General features: G+C 37.2%; 2 protein-coding genes across 3 annotated transcripts; both read right to left on the reverse strand.

Annotated features, from left to right (window-relative positions):
• Positions 1-125: 125 nt before the first annotated feature.
• LOC103723598 (uncharacterized) lies at positions 126-7957 on the reverse strand. The gene is made up of 5 exons (XM_039130126.3): positions 7518-7957; positions 4261-4297; positions 3896-4132; positions 3749-3796; positions 126-876 (listed from the first exon to the last, which is right to left on the reverse strand). Exons 1-5 carry the CDS (start codon positions 7823-7825, stop codon positions 409-411), a joined length of 1098 nt encoding a protein of 365 aa, XP_038986054.3. The 5' UTR covers positions 7826-7957; the 3' UTR covers positions 126-408.
• A 1181-nt stretch (positions 7958-9138) lies between these two features.
• LOC103718841 (protein SAR DEFICIENT 1-like) lies at positions 9139-12919 on the reverse strand. 2 transcript variants are annotated; one of them, XM_088709084.2, is made up of 8 exons: positions 12570-12919; positions 11797-11863; positions 11390-11442; positions 10696-11189; positions 10064-10224; positions 9774-9968; positions 9546-9671; positions 9139-9466 (listed from the first exon to the last, which is right to left on the reverse strand). In XM_088709084.2, exons 1-7 carry the CDS (start codon positions 12656-12658, stop codon positions 9570-9572), a joined length of 1161 nt encoding a protein of 386 aa, XP_088565210.2. In that variant the 5' UTR covers positions 12659-12919; the 3' UTR covers positions 9139-9466; positions 9546-9569. The 2 variants fall into 2 exon arrangements, with proteins under 2 accessions (XP_088565210.2, XP_026664995.4); XM_026809194.4 differs by having other exon boundaries at positions 9575-9671; positions 12570-12917.
• Between the last annotated feature and the right edge of the window lie 4754 nt (positions 12920-17673).

Here is a 17673-nt window from a genome sequence, read left to right on the forward strand (position 1 = left end):
CATGTAAATTTTAATGTTCTTGCTTTGTAGAAGTCACTTGTATGATTTGTTATGAAGATCCTCCCTGTATAGGATTCAAATCTATGCTTTACTTATTTCCTGGAACTCTTTTGAGAAATTTATGGTGGGAAAAAACTCTCAAGAAGATACATGCAAAATTGGGACTATGTTTGTCAATATACAAATAAATTACCATGATCATCAGATCATGGGATCACATTCATCCATTAAAATACCCTTTCCGCTTGAATCGGTAACATGCACAGCTCCAGTGCAAGTTCCTATCAATGAAACCATCCTTTCTAACCAACAGATTCGGACATGTACGAACCTTTTTTCTCTTTTGATCATGGTAGAATGCAACACTCAGAATATGTTAAAGCTAAGTTATTACATAGATAGAGAATTTTATGCTGGTTCAGAAGGGCCTTCCTTAACTGTACGTGGAAGCTCTTGAGCTATATTTACTTGGCTGTGCAGTGGCCATCGCCATAGTAAGACTTTCCCTTTCTTCCTGTCAACACTCATCCGCGATTTCTCAGGCTGATCTATGTTTCTTGGTTTTGCAATCTGACTGTCCAAACTCTTTCTCGAGATCTCAGAACAGTTACGGGCATTGTGTATATCTTCTGATGTTCCAATTTCAGTCTGCTTGCTCTGATCATCATCTTTTGTGTTTATGCTTGCTGAACTGTTCTTTGTAGCATCACTCTTTGCAACTGTTGACACAAATTTCTTCAGATGCCTAATGTATTCAGGGAAAAACTCCAAATTGCAATGACCACCACCATTTAGCCAAAGCGGTTCGTACTTCTCTTTACAAAGCTCCCAGAGCTGCTTTCCGTGGGAGCAGTCAACAACTTCATCTGAAGTTCCCTGGGTTAGAGAGAGAGAGAGAGAGAGAGAGAGAGAGAGAGAGAGCTTGCATATCAATATTAAACAACCTCAAAAAATTTCAACAAAGTATAATTCATTTACCCTCTATCTTCAAATAGTTCCTAAATAATTTCTTGACAGTTGGGTAATTTCATAATCGACTTGAGAATTTTATCACAGAACTAACGAAATTCTCTAGCAATCTTTCATAGAAGCAACTATTCCACCAGCACTTGAACACTTCCTAATTCTAGCATTCATGAAAATTAATCTCATTTCAGTTCACAATATTATTCCTTTTTTATCTACTCAAACAAAATGAATTAACCAAAAGATTGCCATTTACCTGTATGAAGTGGTCAAGCAGAACATATGATGACCCGAACCCTCCAATAACATACCAGAGTTGTTGATGTAAGAAAAAAGATGGTATGTAGATACCAGAGATGTTGATGTAGAGATAAATATTTTCATCTATCTAATTTACCACCATCTGTAACATATTGTTTATGTTTTGGAGCGAGCTGTCACCTTAAGAAACTGACTTTGGACTTGCACAATTTTTGTATAACTTCAAAGCATATGTGGCGAGCATGCCCTTGTGTTGACTACCTCCCCCACCTCCCTCCCCTTCTTCCCCCACCCTAGAACAAATGCAAGGATTTAAGGAGGATATCCCATGTACCATTAAGAACAAGGTACTGGTAAGGCACTCATGAAAAATTTGGCATGCTGCACAAGTATTTGCTCTTTCCACATACAGCACATCCTAGCTGTTTATCTCTACTATACCCAAACACTCCCAACATGCAGTGAGACCTCTACAAATCACTAACATTCTAAATTCATGTTGGTTACTTAACTAATTTTGAGTGACAATGCTCAAGGGCTTCCACTTTTGGTCCATTCCCTTTTCTTCTTCCTTCCTAGGCATCCATTTCTGCCTTTGGGCTCTTTTTGTAATGCAAGAGAGAGGTTATCCTGTTCTCAGTGTTCAAGATAGCTAAAATCGACCAAACTTGTTAGGCTCCCTTTTTTATGCTGGAAATGCAAGGAATATTCACCTCATTCTTGTTCTTCCAAATCAGATGCTTTTGACTGTACTTTTGCACTTCTTGTAGGACTTAATGTCTGTATAAATGGCAATTAGAAGAAAAGGAGGGAAGGCAAATGAGAGAGAAGAGAAGATAACTCCATGAGGATCCGGCCTCCAAGCAATTTTTTCTATTGCTTCAATCAATTGAAAGATGACCCACAGGCATCATATTTTACAGACACCATAAAACTAACAAGAATAAGAAAAATAAGACCAACTTAGTCCTAGTTTAAAATATAGTTTCTAACTCCAAAATCACACACACACACAAAAAAAAAACAAGTGAAATCCTCTGCTGAAGCAAATATGAATTGGCCAAATTCTCTTGGCAATACATGGTAACTACCTTGGTCGTGTCCATCTGGCTCATCTTGACAATGGCTCAATAAACACAGATTGTTTCCTGTTTGCAACGTTATTCTTTTTTTGCCACTTTTCACTGCAATTCCAGCATGCCCTTTTTTTCTAGATCAGCCATACAAGCAATCTAATATGATGTTACTAGTCGTCTAATCGAATGAGCATATTGCAAAGCTTCAACTTGCTTATTTTTTCCTCTTTTATGAACTTCTACTATCTCCATTAACTCTTTCTCCTATAGCTATGCAAAAGCTAAAGATGTTTATTATGAGTTCTATGCATCTGCATCTTGACCTCCAGAGAAATATTTTAATAAAGTGCATCAACATAAGTTTCCACCAGTAGCCATTCTGTACAATCTCAAATTTTATATCCTAGACCTAGATGCTTAAAATGAATCACATCTCCAAAATGGTTGACAGATTTTGCACACCACCACCAACATTCTCGCACTACAAAAGGTGCCCAAGGAGATATTCAACAAAAAACCTTTAAATATGTCTCCCAAGCCCAAGTTCATAAGACCAGATGATGTCACCCTTGAGGTTCAGGGAAACCACCACAGTACTCGTTGCATCTCCAATATGATGAAAGCTTAAAATAGAAAAAGAACCTTAGAAATTGATCCAATTGCATCTCCCCCCCGGATACTTCACCTCTACGCAAGGAGACCAACATCTTAATTGCCGTATAGTCCTCTACCAATAGCATCCTTTCCTACAAAGTTGTCAGGTTAGCAAGTCTTTGATGCTTATTCAACCAGCTTTAGCATTAGTTATACCAAGGACAGGTCATGGAATCATAACGGGGTTGCTTAAAATCTTGAGCAACTGTCACCTGAAGGTTTCCATAAGGGAGATATTAGGTAATGCAATTTCTTTAATTAAATTGTGCCTCTAACCTTGTTTCAAGCGTAGCCTCAAGCTGTGACCCCCAATCATCCTTGGTTTTAGATGATTTCACAAGCCATGCAGTCTGGCTCTGGATCTAAAATGCCAAGGTTTTGCTTTTGGATACATGTAAAAGCAATGCACCAAATAGCCATTCCATTACCAGCATGTTAAGACCCAAAATCATTACCAAAAGCAATTAGAATAAAACAGGAAAGCAAGAGAGTAATCAAGGTAAGATATTAAAAGTTCAAGGGGATTGAATCTCCAGAAGCCTTAGATTATTGCATCAATGGCTTGAATAGACAGCACCCGGCATTATAATTACATATTCTATTACTCCTTGACTTCCAATATGAAACAAAAACAGGAAAAATGACTCCGTACTCTAAACCTTAACAGTATTAATGAACATGTGTACACACAAATATATAAGCACATACATACACATGAGTGAAAAGTTTGCAAAACAAACTGAAGATAAACAAAAGAGAAATAGAAGGAAATATGGATATCGAGTGCTTACATGAATGACTAAGATCGGGCAATTCACGTGGCCAACCTTGTCAATATTCTGCAGAGGGAAGAAAAGTCATTAACGATATTTTTTTTAATAGAAAAGTCATTGGCAGTATTAAATGAGGATGAGGTGCAGAATTGTTTGAACTCATACCTTGTAAATGTCAAACCAATATGTTCTTTTCACTGGATATAGCACCCTTAATCCAGAAAGGATAGGACTATGTAGAACAACAGCTCTTAGGTTTGGGAGACGGGATGCCAGATCAAGAGTAGGACCACTACCAACAGACTGACCATACAGAATTAGATCATCATCTGCTACTCCATATTGTTCCTTGAGGCAATTATATGCTGCCTCTATGTCTGCATATGTATTATATTCAGTGGGCTGTTTCATGAACAAATAAACAGTGTCATATCAAGAGAAATTGCCAAAATTAATAGCAGTAGTGATGCATTCCTCATATGACCCAAATGGCATGTAAACTTAAATAAAAAAAACCAATAATATCCAACCTTCCCTGTAGATTGCCCATAACCAGAGTAATCATACCTGTAACACCCATAATCAAGAAGTCAAAAGGAAAAAATTATGAAGGAAAATATGAGCAAATAACTCAAGTTCTAATTAATTCTGATTCTTTTAGTGAAACATTATAAAAGGTAATGAGAGACACATAGAGATAGAGAGAGAGAGAGAGATGAGAGGAGCACAATAAGTTACCATTCACACTAAATGGCACAAGCAATGGTAACTTTGTATCAGCATTCACTTCCTCTCACATTTACATAAACAGATACACTGTAGAACTAATGATGATGAGTAAGCTTTAAGACAATCAACCAATTAAATAAATTGTGCTATGGAAATTCAATTGACTGAAATTACTAGAGAGGTATAAGAGGAATACAGAATACTGGTAATAAGGATTACTTTCTATATATAGATCTAATGATCGGTACGCATCACAGCATTATAACAGTTATTGGCATGAGGGCACTATATACCATGTAAAGATAATTTTGTTGTTTAGTAAAAAAGGGAAGCATTAATTTATTGAGAAAATTAAGACATATACCATGTAATTATAAACACAAAAAGATACAAGCAAAAATGATATATGATCCCTATATACGGACTTGTCAATATAGTTAATTAAAGGCAAGCACAAAAATTTAACAGAATGCCCATAGTGTCTTTTAGTGCAAATATAATGTCATGCACAAGTTTTATTTTAAACGGTGAATATTGAAAGCTAAGACTCATTTATACTAGCAAGAATTACTTTTATCCCTGATGCTCCAAGAATGAGCGTAATGAACAAGAATATAATTGCAACACCAAAAAGTTTTGTTCATAACATCTTTCAAGTATGATACCAAAACAGTAAAGCAGTTAGTGCCAAAACTATGTTGTATGCTAACAGGTTTACAAATGTGAATCCTCACATGGGTCAAGGATTGGAAAAGTTGGATTGACATATGGGCACAGAAAGAAAAGAAAATGAGAAAAGTATAAAACCGATACTGGATTCATCACAAGAGGGGAATCAGGATCTCAACTTCAGCAAAAACATAAATTCAAGCAACCCACCATGTAGATGATTAAACTTTACATAGGCATCCTCAGTTCAACATAAATCTCTTCCCTCGCATTAAACGACATTTGAAGAGAGCATATCATCCATAAAGCATTTTAAGCCAGGTTGCCAGATTGTGGTCAGCAAACTGGTGTCCGAAATGCTATCCAGTTCTTGTATCATGTTTTCTGTTCTGCTAAATTTTAGTATCTGAACTCTCTCTCACACACCTTTTCCCCTTCCGCTTAAAGTTTTGAAATAAAATTCAGCATGTCCTTCCTTCTCCTAGCTTCTATTCTCCAGGACAATGTTTTCTAATACCAAAAGACCCAAATAAATAAACTTATTAGGATTTCCTAGAAATTTTTTTGACTCTAAAGTAGACCCCTGAGAGAATCCCTTTGTATCACTAATATCAGTCTGTACATATCAGATTTAGGCCACATGGTCTGAACATTTAGTATTGCAACAATAGCATACAAATTAATATGGAGTGATGTTTTATGGCATTATTTTTATATTCTTCACAATTATGCAAAGAAACATTATTTTGCCCTATTAATTCCATCAACTTCTCCTTTTGACCATAGTACCCTTTCCACCATCCCCTCTATTAAGTTTATGCTTAAATAGATACACTTTAAAAGCACTAGTAAGTGACAACAACAACAACAACAACAACAAAAATTAGTGCTTTTTTTACCCAAAAGAACCATTTTTGGGCATTCTTTTTTGGAAAAAGGAGTCAATTGCTTGGAGGTGTTCTGATAGAATGCATCTCAATAACAGAATTTCACCACAAGCACTCATACTTCAGAACAGCAGTTGCTAAAGACAACTTTGAGCCTACTGAACTTACATTAGCGACCATACTCCTTAACCATAAAACTCTCTGACTAAGATGAACTCCATTAGATAAATCCTTCTTTGCTAAAATATGTTGTTAAGGCTACATCTAATGTCATAACAAGTTTTCAAGTCTTTACTTCTGAATTCTGATAAATATTGGGTCTCTTCTCCCCTTTCAAGCAACTCTCCTTGCCAAGACATCCTTAGATTTTTCTTGTGAATGTCTATATCATCCCAGTCAGCACTCATCACTTTGTTTCAAATGGTGAAAATTAAGTGCTTCCTTTAATGTACTCAACCTTCATCCAATCCTTCTCAGTTGTACATACTAATAATCTCATCTGATTCATGTTCATGTTAAGTTCTTAGATCAATTTATTGGCATAATACTCTCTTCCTTAAGACATTGAAAATTTGCCTTCAAATTAGGTATGATAGAGCAGAAGCACCAGTCGTCTCTGAGGATGATTCTAGCAAAGGTGGTTTCTAGTAAAGATATTTTCATAAAGTTCATATTCTCAATCTTCAATGTTCTATCACTTTATTTATTTTTCCCTTGATAGTATGAATTGCAAAGATCTATTTGTTGTTCCATCTGTTTCATTTATTAGTTATAGATGAACCACTTTGCAAACTAATAGAAACAAAGCAAGGACATTGCAAAATCTAACATGTAAACAACACTTCAACCTCTAATTGGATAGTGACACCTTGTTTAACATAAGGGGGGGCATTATTCTGTAAGAATGCACCAGGTATATTTGGTTAGCAGGATGCAATAAAATAAGCAAATTTTAGAAGGTAATCAAGGAGCTCCAGATATTTAAACTTCTGCTCTAGAACTAGTAAAACTGCCTCAATAGGTGTGAAATTCCCTATAACCATACGTCAAACAAAAGTCTAGTTTCTCATTCAAATCAACAATTTTATTGCCTCAGAAGCGGTCTACTTTCAACACCACCTACCCAAAATTTCTACCAATCATTTCTGCTACTTGCGATAGCAACAACATTGTGAACAAATAAAACAACATGTAATTTGCATTGCTGCATATATATATATATATATATATATATATATATATATATATATATATATATATATATATATATATATATATATATATATATATATATATATTATTTTTTATAACTTTCTTTTGGTAATTCAAAGTAAGTTTACCTCAATTTTCTCAAGGTTCAATTTTTCTACCAAGCTTTACTATGAACAAGACTGGATCACTTCCAAGCAAGAAAACAAACGTAATCAAACATTAAACATAAAAGAGAATTCATCCCAAAAGAAGAATCACCGAAAAGAGGTATTCGGGCATCGACAACGGACCCCATGAGATTGATGCGGAGGCGGGCGCTGAGCTCGACGAAGAGGTCGAACATCTGGCCGACGTCGGCGGCGTTGCCGTGAGAGTACAGCAGCGTGGCCGTCGCCCGGGGATTCCTGACATGTACGGCGACGATCTCGTTCCCCCGCCTTGTGCGGAGCCGGAGGACTTCGATGTCGCCGCGGCGGCCGGAGGCGAGCTCGGGGATCGAGAGGCGGCCGCCGGGCTCGTCGGCGGTCACGGTGTAGGAGGGGGGGCTGGGGGGGAAGAAGGCGAGCCTGGCGGCGATCGACGACGTGACTCCGCCCATCTTCGTCGCCGCGGAATCATAAAGCCCGGCCGAGATCCCTCTCTCTGGCGCGGCCTTCTGATCAAAGAAATTAGAAAGCGGCGGAGGAGGTTGGGCATAAAGAACGATGGGGGAACGAGACGGGTCGGGGGCCCGCGCGGCGTGGAAATCGAGGGCAGGTGGCCGTACGGTTGGGAGAAAAGGTGGCGGGGCCCGCCACAACCGAAGATAGGCGATCCACTCGGCGGCGAGGAAGGGATGGGAATGTGCGTCCTAATAATTGACTGGATTCTGCCCCTCAAGCTTGTGGATTCGGATTTGGATTTGGTTCGTGGCAAGCCGGATCCGGTTATCCCCTGCCCGGCTTCGAACTGGATCTCAAAAAAAGGTCCGTGGGTCTGGTTGTCCCCTGTCAAACAGGCGACAGCATGGGAAGGTCCTGTGCTGGTATCTGATTGGCCTATAAATTTGGTCCACATAGGCAATTTGAAGAAATATTTACTGGCACAAAAATTTGGAAAAAAGAAAATTATACAACTGATATATAAAGCCTAGCCTCGTAGGATGTGCCAACTAGTTGAATTGGTGAGTCATTGTCCGCTGGATACGAACGACTCGGGCTCAATCTCGCCATGCTTTTCTTGATCAACTTCTCTTCATACTGCTTGATTGATACCAAGAGCACTCCCATGCAAAAAAAAGGAGAAATACCAAGTGCTGTTGGGAAGAGGGATAGGTCCTACCATCAGCTATGTAACATTCTCGTTAGATATATTTATGATACATTAGGAATCCCAAGTGTTTCCTTTCGGAAGTCTTGGCATATGACAAGGCCTGCTTGGCTGTCATGTCGTTACATCCGCATGCCACTATCACAAGCTAAGAGGCTAATTAGAGGAAAAGAAGGCAGTAATCAAAGAGACAAGTTGCGAAGGATTGAGGAGACCGATTTAGAGACGTTGATATTTCTATCTTCTTAAAGTTTGGAGAATACCATGGATCAGCATGATTTTCTAATCACGCGTGGAAATAATGATTGCATTAATGGATTAGATGATAAAAAAGATAGAATAGCTAAACATTCTTCGACAAGGAAATGGTTAAATCAAATTGGCGCGAGAAATAATGTTGATAATCTAATTTTCATTCATACAAAATGGGAGAGAACAGCACACTAACGTAACAGATGTAAAGGACATAACTCTACTCCACCTATACCTTGAAACAACTTCAAATCTCATCTTCTGCAGGGAAAAGAAAAATACAAAAGGGGAAAAAAAAAAAAAAAGGTAAACACAGAACGGAAAAAAGCCCCTCTTCTTGCATGCTTAGCTTGCTCTTACTGTATGCAAGCAATCAGGGCAGCTGACAGGATCTTCTTATACCCTTGTTAATGTACATCAAGACTGCTACTTGACAGCTTCTTTCCAGCTTGACTGCCAATTTAGAAAGGATGAACAAGAGCTCGTGTCATCTTCAATCTAAACCTCACATATCTAGATTCCACGGAATCCGAGGACCACTAAATGCAAGATGGAGATTGTTAATTTGGAGGAGCTCCAGGCTCATCAAACCCCCCCATTTGATAGGCTAATGCGGCGGTTTCTTGCTTTATTGGATACCAACTCGATGATTCCATCCCACCCTGGTGCACAGGTTCATCTGTCAAAAAAACAATAGCGTTACAACTACTGGCCTGGGACTCTTAAGAAATATTAGTACAACGTTGCAAAAATATAACTGTATTTGGTTCACTAATCGTTTGCTAACTTTCAAGTAGAGGAACGTCGGCATCGAGCAACCCATCAGCTTCTTCCAACTTATCCCAGTTTTGATATGCCTCTCGGACCAGCTGCTGTACGTAGGCCTGAGAAACAATTGGAGGACACCAACGTTAAAAAAATTGTCTGAAAGGCAAGAAACAGCCATGCGAAATAGAGCAAGATTTTGCAATGACTTGAATGCTTACCTTCTGAGATAGGTTAAGATCCTTTAGCGTGCACGTCACGCCATGAGCCATAATCCCAACAACTTCACATATGGGGTTCAAGAGGAGGGTGCAATCGTGTCCACGGTGCAAGTAAATCTTGGTACCCAAGTCGCAGGTTCTTGCATGACTATATATTCCCTCCCACATCCGCTCTGACATATTAACTCCCAGTATCTGTTTCATAGGAAAAGAAGACCAATCAGATAATATGGCAATCTAAATATCATTGTCTCCTTTGGCATATTCAGCTACCAAGTTTGTGTCTCTACCCTGCGGAGTTCATCAGGGTCGATAACCGAGAGCTTCAAGAAGTCTTGGACTGTCTCGATACGTGCAGCCGATAGCCTCTTGTGAAATGCCCCATCCTTTCCAATCCTATCCAGTCGCCATACCTCGTCGCCGAGAGATGGTGGATAATGCTTCCTGTACGCTGCATAGGAATGTGATATTAGCTGAGGCAGCCAATTTTTCTCGGTTTTAAGATGTGTGAAAGCGTAAGAATGAAATACTGAAGTTTTTGTTCAGAAAACATATGCCATGAAAATCTTTGTTGTTCGCATGTTATTTTCAAATTAGTAGCCCAAGAAGTTAATTAACAGCTGGCTGCAAGCACCTCGTAAACCTAGTCTTCCATGACCTTTGGTCATGGAATTATATTAAAGGATGTGGGCAACTACTCTCTGAACATGACCCAGGCTGATGGACCTTTTAGACACTTCGCTTTCAGTAGGTATCTTCGGAGTTTGTATGAAGACCCACAAACTCCAATCGACATGTCTTTCAATTTGACCGTCTCCACTTGATTACCGTGATCATTTAGTTTAAAGCTTCCATAGGAAAATTTAATCGATGGAATGATATGGATGATAATGAAAAGTGCTAGCGAAGATGGTATACTTACATTCGCCTCGGTGATCTTTAACTGTGAAAGGTTCGGTCATGGCTTCTTTAATTCTCGGTCCATCATAGCTCCCTGGCACAATTCTTGCACCTATCCTGAAGTGCCTACTTCTTATCCAACTCGAGTTATCCGTAAATGTGAGATCCGAGATGAAAGCGGTCCCATCTCTCAGTGTGAGGTTGACTTCTCCGGTAATCAGTGGCCTCTTTCCTTTCCTTTCTTCCACTATGCTCTTCTGGAACTCGGTGCTTGTCCAGTCTTCGCGATCATTAGAAGGAAAATCGCCATCAAGGACCACTACTTCTACCTTGAGAGGTGATGGGAGCGAGGACAGGTGTATTTCCCTGTTATGGGTGTCTACAAGGAGGACCTGGAGAGGGTTATTATCCTCATCCTCAATCCTGCTCCCTGTGAAGATTGGGAGTGATGGTTGTCTTTTGAAGATTAGTTTCATGCTAGGCGGCTCTGCTGCTTCAATATGCATTTGCGAAGGCCTGTAAAGTTCATAGAAACATGGTTAATCAATTTTTACAATGAACAAAATGTTAAAAGTTAGTCCTTTGGATTGGGTCGTACCATGTTAAAGTTTTTTACACCTGAGGTAAATAAAGAAAGACACTAACGAGTACATGAAAGATTCTACTGTTGTCTTTTTTTATTTTTCCAACATATAGAGGAGTCACAAGCTATCTACCTTGGAAGCAGACGCGTGCTATGAAGCAGTCCACGATCCACCTCTTCTTGCACCTAGCGAAATGCAATAAATAGATTAAAACAAAGGTTGCTGAAGAAAATAAATATTGATGCGCCTATATCCTCTACTCTTTTGTCATACTCATGATTGTTTTAGTTCCTGCACAAACTGATCAAGGCTATACTATTTAAAGTTGTATACATTTTATATATAATAACAATAGATGGTCCAAATGGGGTCCCCTTATTTCATCAAAAAAAATGGGGTCCCCTTTTTTTATAGAAGATGTCGGATGGATGATAACAAAATCTAAAGTTTCAACTAATTTATAAGCAACAAACATGACTCATTAATTAATGCAAAAAGTTTTGATAATCTAAGCATGCCTTGTAAGCGAACTGTCGTACCACTTTTCGGAGCAACGGTTCGAAGGCCATAAAGAAGTTTTGCAATGACTTCGCCATCGTAGCTTCTCTGATCACATTGTCAGAAGGACAAGGAGGAAAAGTTAGATAAACCTTAGGCTGATTTAACTGCTATCTTTTAAAATTTCTTAAGATACCATATATAAAACCTCGGTATTGTCACTCACCAAAAGGATTCCAGAAAATTGTAAATTACTTTAGATTATGACACAATACGAAACATAACAACATGCCTGGTGTCGTACCGTAAACTACATATAATTTGCTCATAAACCCTACGATCTTGTAGAAAAGCTAAATATTTCAAGCGGATATGATCTTTACTGACGGGTTTCCATGCAGTAAGATTTATATGTAAGGTATCGAGTCATGCACGAATAATATGATAACTTTTGCATTACAATAACATCATAAGTTACTCCTCATGCAAATACATCATTCATAAATATCAAGTTATTTTTTTCTTTTAATCACAACTTAGTCGTTAAATCTATCCATGTGCTAAGCAAAGATCGATGCATCAAAATTTTTTTTCTTCTCATGAGAAAATATACTACATAAAAAAGAATGATACAAAAGGAGCTTATATTTATTGTTTCAATCGGAAACCTCATGAAGATACGGATTCTAAAAAATATACCGTATTGCCTTTCAGATTCTAAAAGGCTCGCTCTTTTTTCTCTAGTACAAGAAGAAAACTTTAAGCAAACATAAGAAAAGGAATTGAGCAAAGAAAGGCTGCTAGGATTACGAACGTTGAGAAAGAAGGTAGGCGCCGCATCCGTTTGTCCTCCGATTGATCCTTGTCATGATCAGAGTCATCATGAAGCCTTTTAGCTTCCATATTTTTCCTAAGAATGGAAGGGATAGAAACTCTGGGATATTTTAGTGGCCGAAGACGAGGTTGGAGTTGTCGAGGTTTGGAAGCTTATCAGGACAATGAGGAGGGTGGCCGACGTCTTATAAACGACAGTGGCAATGGGGTCGTTTTGTTTGATCTTTTTCAGAAAGCTCCTGGAAGGTGGTTGGAAGGTGAAGGGAAGGATTATTTAGTTCTAAGATGAGAATGAACCCTGATTAGGTGATGCGATTCCTTCTGATGTCCCCTCCTCAAACGGTCAACTACCACAAGTCCCTCTCTCTAACTTAGTTGCGATCCAAAAACCAATTGGTGAGCATACCTCTTCCCTGATTTCTTTCTCTTTTTTTTATATTTCTGAAATTGGTCTTTTGAAGGACATGCCTAACATTTTCATCGAGAAAAGAAAGAAAGAAAGATAAAAAGGGCATGCCTAATGCATAGACAAGGAAATAGAATAATAACATCCTCATTGGAAAAAAGATGTTACTCTTACTTTTCTACAAACTCCGGGCATGTACAATGTATGGAAGAGGAAAAGGGTGGATAGTTGTGGTCCATATATCTGATTAAAAATTTATATTTTATTTTTTTCCTAAAAAGATTCTGTTGAGACATGAATTTCTTAAAATCTAGAAATTTTGATTTTCTAAACGTTTTTTTTTTGTTAAAATGTTTCTCCTATGTGACGGTAAATAAGATTGTTAAATATCGCCAACAATCATCAAGTAGACTTTGCTTTCTATAATAACTATAGAATAGTGTATTAAAATTTAATTTGGTCATTTTGAGCTCATGCTTCTTTAGCCCTTGTTAATGCAAATAGAGATATGCATGTACCATGATCTTTGCATCTTCCAAGTATACATGTAGATGCAACTATTAGATTTGGTTATAATGCAATAAATTCCATCTAAAGTTAGCTTTTCTTCTAATATATACAATTTATTTGTTAAAATACTTATAATAAATTGTGCATAAGATAAACTCAATTACACGTACAAGTGTATGTGTTAGTTATAATTTGCAGTACAAAAGTACATACAAATCATCATTTTCCTACTTTCTAGAAGCTTTGAACAAAATATTATAATTAAATCTGCCCCATCCATCTAAAGTTTCCATCCAACATTAAATGCTAGAGAATGAGAGCATTTATGACATACAGTCAGCATAATTTCATATCTGAAAATTCATAAGAATGTTCATAAATAAAAAAACTTTATCCTTTTTGTAAAATGCAAAATGAAGTCTTTTAATTTTGAAAGATCTGCCGAGAGGATTGTTTGTGCTTTTTCTTTTTTATAAAAAGATGGTTGAAAGCTATTCTTTAGATATAAAGATGAGCAACTTTTTTTTTAAAAAAAAAAACTCAAAATTTTTATATATGCATCATCACTGATAATCATCCGTCACTAGCCTTGAAGTCATCGAGCACTCATATATAGAAAGGCAAAATAAATAGCGTTGCATGCAAAAGTACACATGTTAATATATATATATATATATATATATATATATATATATATATATAATGACAATTGCTAGAAAATATCTAAATAAAAGAAACATCAATTATTTAATCAATGTAATCCATTTCCTTTCTCTCAACCGGCGGTGATCAGAATCACAAGTCCCTTTGCCTCATAGGATATTAATAAAAGAGAGAAGGAAAAGTGAGGGATTCCTGAAATATCCCACCAACGTAAACAAGCATTCTCTGGGTATCTAAACAAGTGTTCATTCGGTATCGAAGCACATATAAGAGGAACATCACTCGTTTAATTCCCTACCTACCATCATAGAAAAATCCTATTTAAAACAAAAGGACGAATAAAACGGAGCTCCAGGCGAGCCCAAGGTGACGGTGGCCAAAATTAATAAAAGGAGGACCTTTACCAGTCTTTGGAGAAGGACTGGTTGGCGATTCTTCTTGGGGACACGGTTGCTTCAAGAGCCTCCCCGCGTTGAGGGGGATCAGCAGCTGACGCGGGACACGCGGGACACGTAGGGGATGACTTGACTCCAGATTTTAATAAGGTTATTTTGGGCTCATCCACAGGATTCAATCATCTACGCGTCCCCTTCTTTGTTTTCTACGCAAATTTTAGTCTTTAGACGAGTCGTTAGCATCGTGGCGTGCTTATGAGATTTCGTTGTCAGAGGAACCCACCAAATAGATCTCCATGTGGTCTCTTTCGGCGTGGACTTTGGAGTAGCATTTAGCATAAATATAAACAGAAGATCCGATTCTTATGAATAATTATACCTGCCCCTCGGTTTCTGCGGAGGCTGCTAGAATATTGGAGCATTGAATACAAGTCAAGCAGACTTGATTCCCAGTCGCTAATAATAACAATACTATAAGTCTCACCATTAGTTCGGGCCATGCTTGTACACATTATACGTGTGGAATTAGTCTAGCCAACCACGGATGCAAAACCAATGAGCTTTAAATTGATTAGCAGCAAGTGATGGAATGGTTGCTTAAAGAATTTGCATGACATACATGTGGTAGGACATATAATGACTTTTTTATTTGGGTAGAAAGTTTAGTGCATGATTTCTTGAAAAAGAAGATCAATATCACACTATTCCCTTCATAAATGAACCTTACCAAGCAATCAATATTTCAGCAGTGCTCCTGCACAGAAGTCGGCAATGGCCAGAAGATCGCATTTTGGTATGACTATTGGAACGCCGGCATTAGGCCTCTTAGACGAGAATTTCCAAATCTACTCCTATTTGCCGAATGCCAATCGTATTCTGCAGCTAATTTGATACTGAAAGGTGACGGGGTCACTAAAGTGAAAGCCCTGATGACCTCCGCAGCTCTAACAGAATTAATCCAATCCCTATGTTCCTCATTTGCAGCAAAACATTGTTATATTTATTCTCTCATGGAGGTGTTGCATCTCATTTCAACGCCATCATATGGAAGCTTTCGATCCTTTAAGATTCGAAGCTCTCTCAACCATGGAATCGGAAGAGTAGACAGTAAACAACCTATTCAAAGACTGGACGTCTACTATCAGTAGCGACGTGATCGGCAAGCTATCGTCCTGTCCAGGCTCATCGTACAATGACACTCAAACCCGGTCTACAGGTCTATTCCAGGTTCAAGCGTCGACCTTTCTAAGCACGTGCATGGCTTTCTTGGTCTTAGTTCAACCGTTCAAATAGGGTGCCGCGGTTGGCCGGTGAGTTATCTTTTGATTTTTTTGGTACGTATTCATACTATAAATATATGAATCTATCATTGTAGCCATTGTAACAACTACTAACTCCTACATACTAAATTCTTAACTTCATAAAATTAATATATATATATATATATATATATATATATATATATATATATATATATATATATATATATATATATATATATATATATATATATATATATATATATATATATATATATATATATATGAGCTTTGAACATTTCTGGTAGTATCATGAAAGTCCACGAAAAAGTTGGTTGGAAGTAGCATGAGATTTAAATAATTGAGATAATTAATAGTTGCTAAATAAATGAGATATTATATATTTTATTACCAAAAAGCTTTTTGCATGTTAGGATTATTTCATAACGAATTTTCTTTATCATTTTGTTCCTCCAAAGTAACCTTGACTTTTTGTTCTTAAAATACTTACGACTTGTCATAACTAAAATTTTTTATGGTATTAAGAAAATTATGTAACGTATTAGACAAGAAACCACTAACTATATATTTAAACTTTTGTGTAGGCGCCAAAAATCTCTCACAATCTTTTTTTTATTCAACTTGGAAAGATAATCATTTTAACAAATAAAAACCTTCTGAAAAATCTTAACTTTCAAAATTCATAAAGTTTGAATCCCAAAAATTCATCATTTTCTTGTCAGCTTTCAAGGAACAATCTTTGGTGATTTATCTATTGATGTAAGATATTGATTGTTTTTTTTTTGTGTACAAACCTATTGATCATTTATCTATTTTTACATGAACAACCACAAATATAACAAAATTTGATACTTTAAATTTATCATAAATAAGTTATTATATTTATGTAGGATGATTTAGACTTCAAGCAGCTAATCTCTCGATCCGTACAAAGCCGAGGAGTACACGGCTATCAGGATGTGGGCACTTGACTCAAGCGTTTGGGCTGTTATATATAAAAATAGTTTTCAGAATTTGACTTTGAAAATCAAAAGAGAGACCCAAAATTACCTAGAACTCTGGTAGGAGAAGAATTCAACAAAAGCTTGACCATCTATGAGGATTACCAAGACTAAGACAAGACTTGGCAACTCTAAAATTTGCTATAGACATTGCTATGAAACTTCATGAGACCACCTGGGTAAGCTACGCATGGTGCAGTCCTAGAATGGTCTCCAGACAACTTAGTTTTCATGTAAACTTGTACGCATAACCAATCGAGTTACTTCTTCCAATCAGACTTTATGTGGCCAACTAAAGTCCAGCAGTCATATTGAAGGTGCTACGAACTGCTAAGCATGACAAGGTAGGTAGCTAGCGACAAAATTTCTCGACAACCCATGTTCTAAAGTTTTCAAAACTAAACTTTATCACTCCATGGGGCCGAGCCACATAACCATCCCTATCAGTGGCCTCATGTGAAATAATTAATCCGAGATGGACGATCTGGCCGGCTTATTCAATAACCAGCAGTCAGGCATTAAACAAGTTAAAAAAATAAATATAACTAAGTATTTTCATCGAGAAAATAATTAGTCACGACTATGATAAATGATCAAAAATGTTAGACTGATCAAGATTTGATTAATTATTTACGAGATGCTCGAAGAAATTTGACCATTTGTCGCTTATACAAGAGGTTGTGTATATATATAGTTAATTGCTAGAAGAAACTACCTAAAACAAGTTATATAGATAAGAGAAGTTATTAATGTAAGAAAAGACTAGTAACGATTGAAAAAGAAGTTACTAGGATATAAAAAAAACCCACCAATTAGAGCAAGTTATTAT

This window comes from Phoenix dactylifera, chromosome 12 (genome assembly GCF_051530095.1).
Source record: "Phoenix dactylifera cultivar Ajwa chromosome 12, Ajwa_hap1_PhDact_Kaust_v1.1, whole genome shotgun sequence".
Classification (NCBI taxonomy): Eukaryota; Viridiplantae; Streptophyta; class Magnoliopsida; order Arecales; family Arecaceae; genus Phoenix; species Phoenix dactylifera.

Bases quoted from the DNA above. Each gene is read 5' to 3' on its own strand.
- LOC103723598 (XM_039130126.3), bottom strand. From the start codon at position 7,825: ATGGGCGGAGTCACGTCGTCGATCGCCGCCAGGCTCGCCTTCTTCCCC. The intron at 4,133-4,260 runs GTTGGATATTAT...TTCATGAAACAG, and splicing joins ATGGGCAATCTACAGGGAAG to CCCACTGAATATAATACATA. The intron at 3,797-3,895 runs GTATGAGTTCAA...TTCCCTCTGCAG, and splicing joins ATTGGTTTGACATTTACAAG to AATATTGACAAGGTTGGCCA.
- LOC103718841 (XM_026809194.4), bottom strand. From the start codon at position 12,658: ATGGAAGCTAAAAGGCTTCATGATGACTCTGATCATGACAAGGATCAA. The intron at 11,864-12,569 runs GTTCGTAATCCT...CAATGTGATCAG, and splicing joins CGCCTACCTTCTTTCTCAAC to AGAAGCTACGATGGCGAAGT. The intron at 9,672-9,773 runs GTAAGCATTCAA...ATTGTTTCTCAG, and splicing joins ATCTTAACCTATCTCAGAAG to GCCTACGTACAGCAGCTGGT.